An 8,821-nucleotide genomic window follows, 5' to 3' on the forward strand; every position below is an offset into this window, starting at 1 on the left:
GAGTATACGAAGAAAAAACATAGCAAACAAATCAAACTAGCAAAAGAGCAAAAGAGCAAATGAACACAGCTGAGCTTCCACGGCTAACATGGCAGTACTAGTCAAGACTTCAAAACATAGCGTCAAATCAATTTTAACTGCTAGGATGTATCTTAGTGCACACAACAAAGTTCACATGGTAACTTTTCCTCGCGCACAAAGCGCTACTATACCATGAAACTTGATAAGAAAAATGACATAATATAATGAGCCAGCATCACATAGTTAACTGGTTTAGAATTGGTTTCTGCTGCCTCGTTTATCTTAATTCTCAGAATCCGAGTAATCTCTAATCCCTAGATTCTGAAGGTGGCCTCCACTGCAGCAGAGTTAATTCAATTGATTTAGCAGAGAGCACTTTATCTTTTAACACAGTAATATCTCCATCCAATGCCATTTGCAAATCAGCCAATGCCTTCACTGCATCCTCGCAAAGGTCCTTCGGAAGTTCATCTTTTCTGAGTGACAGGACATCACTGAGAGTATTTATTATAAATCTTGCCAAGTTTCTCATACGGGCATTGATTTCTTCTGCATACATCCGCCAGTCAAGTAGAGCATTTCTGACAGCATTGTTGACGCTATGTTTACTCATAAGCTTCTCATCTATAACCTTCTCAAATACTGGGAAGGGCTTCAATGCTTTCCTCATATCATCAGCTACTTCAAGCTGATCATCAGCATTACTGGCACTTACTTTAACCACACAGTCCTTATCAACTTCAAAGGTCAATTCAAAATCAACAGGACCTTGATATGATTGCTTATTGATTAATTCTACATCTCCCAGATGTGTATTATGTTCAACTAATACATGGTCACCAACAAAAGTCCTGATACACAGCCTTTTCCCTTGATCACACCATACAGGAATCTTAACTGTCTGTTTCGTCGGAAGTGTGGTGTGCCTTGGAATGACCCTCGCAAAAATGCCTTCATCACACTCGATTCCGATAGAGAGTGGAATCATGTCTTTACTCATCTCCTGCCGTTCTTCTACAATGAGAGCGGCTTGTATTGCAGAACCTATAACCACAGCTTCCTCAGGGTCCACCCTTGCGGTCTGATGCTTGCCGAAGACTTGATAAATAGTTTCCCGTATCTTGGGAACTCTTGTCATCCCCCCAGTGAATACAATTTCACCAATATCATTGTCAGCAATACTAGCCTCTTTCAAAACGATCTGACACTTGTCTTTAATTTGTTCTATCAAGTTATTAACTAACTTCTCAAACTCTGCGCGAGAAATAGTAATGTTAAGATGAATAGGACCTTGACGGGATGCAGCGAAGTAAGGGATTGAAACTGTGACTTCAGGTTCACTTGATAATTTCACTTTAGCTTGCTCCACAACTTCTGCAAGAGTTGCCATGGCATGTTTATCTCCATGAATGTCTACCGAATGAAATTTGGCAATCTGCGTAACAAAATGGTCCACTAGTATATCGTCAAATTGATCCCCACCAATAGAGGTGTCACCAAGTTGAGTTTTGATCTGTTTGTGCAAAGCAATAAACCAGAAGCTTTAGCAAAAGATACCAGCACAATAGGATAATTACGGACAGCACAAAAATGAACTGAAAGAAGTACCTCAATGTTTGTGTCAGACACTTGAAAGATTGCGACACTGTATGATCCAGCACCCATGCCAAAAACAACAACGAAACCTTCTTTTACTGTAGTGCTAGAAAGAGCAGCAGCTCTTGGTTCATCTATCAATTCCAATACATCCAAGCCTGCTCTTTTTCCTGCTGACCTGATGTCTTCCTTTTGTTGTTCAGTGAAGAAAACAGGTACACTTATCACCACTTCTAATTTCTGATGAAATTGATGCATCAAAACAATATCCTTCAATTTTGCAAATATGACACTGGTAAATTCCACAGGCGAAAATTTCATTCCATGAATTTCTACCCAAGATTCTCCTTTTGGCCCTTCAATAATGCTAAAATGGACCCTCTTCCTCATTTTTTGGATGTCACAGTCATCAAATTTCTTCCCAACCAATTTTTTTACATTGAAGACTACATCTGAAGGCTGTACTGACATTTTAAGCTTTGCAAGTTCTCCAACTGCAACACGTCCACCAACATGGTCTAAGTGTTGCAGAGCCCATGCATACGCTCCACATGAATTCAGCTGTTTCAAAGTAACATAAGATGGCGTGAAACGCCCAATTTCACTTTCAAGAACTTGTGGTACCTGAATTAAGTGAGCAAATAAATCGATTAGAACATGATGGCGTAATGAAATATGATATTCCATTAGGTGTAGACTCTACAGTGTGCACATCACTTTCAAGAAATTCTTTCACTGTTTGCGCAAATACAAAAGAAAAAACACAGGACAAGCATAGTCAAGTTGCATACATCATGAACAATAGTCTCGATTTGACCCTCTTATTTTTTTCAAGTCTTTAAGAAAAGACGCAAAGACATCAGATAGTCATCAGTGTCTCTGTACATACTTTGTACTCCGTATACATTAGTGAGACAAAACCCATTTATATGATCCTCCACATGTGTTCATAACTTCATTTTGCATTGAGAACATGGTATAATCAAATATATCCATCATTAACTACATGCTCTTTCATTAAACAGTCTCTAAGGATTTTAGTAATAAGGGTGCAAACTCAAGATATAAGATAAACTTCACAAAACTCAAGAAGCTACAATTTGCATACCAAGGAATCAATGATTGCGACTCTTGAATTTTTGCATCCAAAGTCAATTCCAACTATAGCTGGTTTTGTATGCATTGTGCTGAAAAATCAAGAGAAAGTGAGAAGATGCACTGGAAAAAAACACCGAGGTTTGAGGAGAATGAGACGCCACATTGTACCTGAAATTTGTACATCTACGCATGTGATCCTGAAACAAGACAGACAAAATGCATCACAGTGAGCATTGCGTCTTCATCATAAATATCACAACTGAAGAGGTCATAGGTACAATTGACAACAACGCTACACAATGTTTAGTGTGTTCACAGGAATCAGTCGATATATGCAACAAATATATAAGTCAATCCGACCAAGCCGTGCTTTCTACTTATGAACTCAATGCAACCATGCCATTGTCTCCTTTCCTAGTATACCATGTGAACTTTTTCCTTTACTTTTCCTTTAAAATCCTCAGTGGATAAATTTTATCGCCCAAAAAAGTTACATGTGCAAAATCAGATCTGTACCAGTTGTCCGATTTATTATTCATCTGATCTAGCCTCAAAACTGATCAGGGAAAATCAGGAGCTCAACTTCTCATAAATGCAGATTTAGGGCAGTAAAAGGATATATTGTAAGCGTCAACCTAGACATGGAAACAGCCCCATTTTTGAACAAGTCCTAACATGTATTTCTTCAACAGCCATCACAAGCAAAACAATGCAAGCTAGCCAATTCCATCAGCTGGATCGTACAGAAAGTTAAATTCACTCAGCCAAAATATAGCTGATTGCAGAAATACATGACAGAGATGGGTGAGTGCTGTGTAGTGGGTACTGTAGTTGCGAGGTACTGTAGGGCGCAAGTATTGTTTATGTGGGTGACACTGGCAGTGTTAGATGGAAACTAGAGATAAGAATGATTAAGTTGGCAACATATGCTATGCAATCACACTTTAGGTGCACTCCCGATCAAGAGCAAACAGCCAGGATCAATGTGGGAATCAATCACTCCTGATAAAGGGGGCTATAGCGGAAGCGTTTATAGCGCAGTAGCACAACTGTCCGTCGAGACGGCGCCCGCCTGGGCTCAAACCCTGGCGCCATAGGTCGCTGTGCCCACCTCATGTGCAATGGTGCGGAGGGGTCCTAGGCTGCCACGAAGCAGCGCTGGTTGAGGTTCCCGCCCGGCCTGGTTTGGTGGGCCCCGACTCTTAATATAATGCTAGGGGGGACGTCTCTTCCCCTAGTTGAGTTTTTAAGGGGGCTATAAGCTACAGTTACCTAAGAGGATTTGAGGCTTAGCTGATAAAATGGTAGAAAAGAGGAAAACCTTTTTACCACTAAGGTAAGCACTATTTTCCAATCCATCACTGTACATTTGCACTTCTCTTTGCCGTTTTTCCTCAGTCTTGTTCCTTTTTGCCACTTCCGCAAAGTCAAATCTCGTCGACTATCGTTAAGAGTGTCAAAAGACTGGTAGGATTCATTTACTTAGCCAAGACACTATGTCTAGCACAGACAAACCTTCTTTATCGCGAGAACACAAAACCAAAGGCATTTGACCTTTCTTGCAAAAATGATTAGCAATGGTTAACGACCATTGACTTGACAGAAGTGGTAAAAGGGAAGAGAATACTAACGAACTAACAGCAAAAGAGAGAAGTGCAAATTTTGATAGCAGAAGCGAGAATAGGCTATAGAGTTCTACCTCGTGGTGAAAGGGATGTTTTCTCAAGAAAGAAGTTTATTATGTAGCAGAAAACAAACAAGTTCTGCTGCCAGCATGAGTATGCTAAAATTAGGCCATGCCAGACCACGGCGATAGCATGCTACATTAGCATATATCCCTAGCTTTCACATTCATGTGCCATATCTGCACATGCAAAGTTGTGGACTCAGTCCACCAGAACCTAGAACATGGTCATTGTCCCACAAACAAGGATGTATAACATGAAATTTAAAGCTCACTTGAACTACAGGGAAAATACACAAAAAATATATACCAAAAAAAAAAAAGAATTAGGTGGTGTATAAGTGAATTTGTGATTTTAAGCATCATTCGCTGAAATTACACGAAAAAAATAGAAAGTAATGTCAATTATATGGTTAGAAAGCCCAAGACAAAAAAAAAAGAAGAAGATGAACAATCTAAACTGGAAACAAGTCGTGGGAATTTTCCACACAGAATATGTTTTGTATAAAAAAAATTGTTAAAAAATGAACCCTTAGTGCACACATTTCCTATAACCATATGACATACCCAGGATAACATTATCAAGCTTGATTAAGATGTAAAGCAAAGGGCAATGCGTGTCACTACTTGGTCTAAACAAAACTATTCTTCAGTAGCTATAATTCTAGTCAGTCCACAGAGTAATATCTATGGATGGTATCAGAGTTAATAACTGAAGGCGGTCATCACTAGTATGTAAAAAAAATGACAGATGTGCAAGTGCATGTTCCACATTCCTGATATGCTACAACCTAGCTGCATTAGACATTCATGTTGTTTCATTATTTTCTGTTTATTCCTTACCTGACATGTTTTAATTCGACACGCACCTACAGACAATTTGCAAGGAATCAGACACCTAGGACCTTGTGCATGCTCATTAACAAATAATCATAGATGATAAAGATTTACAGTCATGAGTCAAGACTCATAACATTTTTTCTTGCAGACACGTGACATTATAGTAGATAGTCCAATCAATGAAGCACCCCCCCCCTCGCCACACCAACAAAAGAAAAATGATGTTAACTGGAGCCACATTAGGCAATAGAATTGCAATAGGAATATAATCAAATAAAAAGGAATACGATAAATAAGAACTAAATCAAAATTTATTGCGGAGGGCATGAACTCGATTTGACTTGTTGCTACATCTTTTTATTGCAAAAAAGGTGTAGGCTTAATGGTAGGGTAGCAGTTGAACCTGAAATATAATATTTTAGCATGCAAAAGAAGGTGCCGTCGGGTTTTACACCTGACTTTGCCTACGGAAAGAGCGTGCTGAATTTCTCACCTTAGGCCAAAACAAAGAAAGAAAGAAAAAAGAGTGAGGCAGACACGTGACATCGTCCCCTCACTCTTATGACAATGAATCAATAGTTGCAGTAGCTACAGGGGTATCACTCCATGCTTTTGCTTGGTTTTTATTAGGATAAGAATACAACATTTGATGCTTTGTCAAACCTGTGAAGTCTCAAGGCATCCAAAAAATATACATATGGATAGCATAATGCAAAAAAAAAAAGATACAAAAAATTTTAATCAACGAAATTAAAACTTCAACATCCATACCCGCAACATGTGTGCTTTAGTCCATAACATATGACGAAGCATGTTGATGAGCTTGAGGGTTCTACAAAATCCAAAAGAAACAGAAACAATCATTATCATAATTTACATGAATATATGGGCAATTAATAATCATTAATTTACATGAATATATGGGCAATTAATTATCATTAAACCATGATATGTGGAAGCTATTACTATATATTTTTGCAATACAAAGATAGCTAATTTATCAGAGTGTTTTGAACTTTGCACTCCCCACTCTATTCTCTTGATAGAAAATTGGGATCTGCAGAAAGATCAAAACGACCTAAGCCAGTTTGACCGGAACGGATGGCTCTTCTTCTAGTCCCCTTCTATGTTTTTGCACATGTCCATTCCTCCATTTATCATCTCCTAGTGGACACTATTACAAGTTCGATTTTCAAACAACAACAGTACTAAAGGATATAGGCTAATAATGGCTTCAAATTTATTGATTTATTTGTTTTCAATATTGCGTTATCCCAAAAATAAACCCGGGTACAGCAAGATATGGTATCTACCAAACATGAGGATATTTTGATACTACAAGGATTTATATGTATTTAAAGAGAAAGATGTAGAGTTAGTATTCAGAAATAGAACTAGTACCAATTACAAATTACAAAATCCACGGTTAGCATTCTCTTCAGCAGAAGCACTAGTGCCACAAGCAGCACCAGAGATTTGTCACTACACTGAACAATAGAAGATTAATAGCTCTACTTGTCATACCCGTAACCTAAATGATAAAACCAAAATCAGATCTTTAGTATTACTACTACTACTGGGGAACCCCTGCTACGGCTCAAGAGAACAAATATATGTAATACATAAACACTTAAGAAGGATCACTCACCACAGAAGAGATCAACAGGAGACGGCGTTCGCTCCGCAGTTCAGGGGTGGGGATAGCGGTGGAGGGAGGGAGGCAGGGAGGAGGCGGCAGCAGCGACGGGATAGAGGAAAGGAGGATGAGGCAACAACGACCTAGAGGGAGGAAGGAGGAGGGCAGCTGGGACGGAGGAAGAGGCTCGAACGTGGCGGCGGCGGCAACTGGAGCGTCAGTTCGAGACACCGGAGAGTGTAAAGTTAGTTGGGGTTGGAACCTGAACACACCCTTTTCTTCGAGCATCACATGGATAATCTGAACACACCCAGTTCTCAGTGTTGGGTAATCTGAACATGGATATTCACTAGACCAAAATTTACGCAGACATTCGATCAACAAGGGAAAAATACTGACCAAACCTCATTCTCAGATTACCCAACACTGAGAACAACTACTTTTTTTTTGCAAGCAATAATCATTTTGCTACAGCTACTAAACCATTTCTGCATTCTATCTTGATCAATTTTTGCAATCACAAATTCGAAAAGAAAAAAAGGTATAGCCCGATGCGATCACTGCCATATACAGCAAGAACACATTCTAGAATTCATATTCGCACTACCAAATCTGTGTAACTTGCTGCTCCTACACAATAATTCGTGCAACAAGAAACGTAGAAGTCGAACCCCTAGGTACCTCTGGAACGCGTGCCTGCCGGAGAGGAGCTGCGCCGGAGCTCTGGAAGAATGGCGATGGAGAGGGAGCAGCGCCGGTGTCGAGGGAAACGGGGAGGGGCCGGTGGAGATTGAAACGGAGAAGGGCCGCCGGACTGGAGGAGGCGGAGTGGGGTGGTGGAGAGGAGCAGCGCCCAAACCTCGCTCATGGCTGAGCAGCAGGACAGACGATGCGGCGTGCGGCTGAATTAAAAAAAAGGTCTTTTTTACTCCCTCAAACTACCAGTGGCCTGGATAATCTCTAAACTTAAATTGATCTGAATAACCCTAGGATTTTTAAACCGGTGCACATATCTCTTTTTTCTAGCGATTATCCTTCATCTGTAACCCGTGCACCTTCATGATCTGTTGCTTGAGTTCATCGTAGAAGCTGAATCCACTATGGACACTTGTTGGCTTGTTGCCGTTTAATTGTGTGCGAGAATCTTGCCACTCGGTTGAGTCCTTAAACTAATGTCGTTTTCGTGCATGGACAAGTCATCATATATGCTTGTGGCTTTGTATAAATATATCCCTGTCGCTTTGTGTAAAAAGCGTATGCTTGTGCTGGGGTGTGGTTTGTGCCACCCGCCATGTTTAATATTCAAGGTCAGCGTGGTTATGTGACATGGTATTTCTGTTTTATATTTCTGGTCTCGACATATTGGCATATTCTCGTTCGGATTGATTCATTTCGACATACCGATAATGTTCCGATCATTTTCGTTCTCAGCTTTTCGTTTTTGTTTTCGTCCAGTTGATCAAATGTGAAAGTGAAAATAGTTAGAGTATTTTTCCGACCGTTTCCGTCTATTTTCATTTCTAATGTGCGATTAGTGTCACTTCTTCTCGTAGTTTTCCACATTTTGTGCTCCGTTTGAGGGATCCCGCTCCGATTAGTGTCACTTCTTCTCGTAGTTTTCCACATTTTGTGCTCCGTTTGAGGGATCCCGCTCCAAAGAGTACAAAGAATTAACCTCACAATGACAGGCAGATTCCGCAGCCACATTCAGCGTAACTCGACTGGTAGCGTCTCCCTGCAATTCTCCCCTAAATCAGCACTTCTGTTCAAACATTAATTAATCCCCAAATCTGAGATGCACAAAGCACGAATCCCCCAAATTCATTTGAATGATTTCCATGCTCCTTAAATCGATCAACATAAAACATCAAATCCTTCATATATAGCACCAAACGACAAGATTTTAGTATGTTACCACGGAGCTCGTTGCTTGTCCTCATCATGGC

General features: G+C 40.1%; 1 protein-coding gene across 1 annotated transcript; it reads right to left on the reverse strand.

Annotated features, from left to right (window-relative positions):
• Nucleotides 1-75: 75 nt before the first annotated feature.
• LOC133929638 (heat shock 70 kDa protein, mitochondrial-like) lies at nucleotides 76-8,294 on the reverse strand. The gene is made up of 7 exons (XM_062376432.1): nucleotides 8,277-8,294; nucleotides 7,557-7,777; nucleotides 6,011-6,071; nucleotides 2,884-2,912; nucleotides 2,726-2,804; nucleotides 1,630-2,241; nucleotides 76-1,534 (listed from the first exon to the last, which is right to left on the reverse strand). Exons 1-7 carry the CDS (start codon nucleotides 8,292-8,294, stop codon nucleotides 329-331), a joined length of 2,226 nt encoding a protein of 741 aa, XP_062232416.1. The 3' UTR covers nucleotides 76-328.
• Nucleotides 8,295-8,821: the final 527 nt, after the last annotated feature.

This window comes from Phragmites australis, chromosome 9, assembly GCF_958298935.1.
Source record: "Phragmites australis chromosome 9, lpPhrAust1.1, whole genome shotgun sequence".
NCBI lineage: Eukaryota > Viridiplantae > Streptophyta > Magnoliopsida > Poales > Poaceae > Phragmites > Phragmites australis.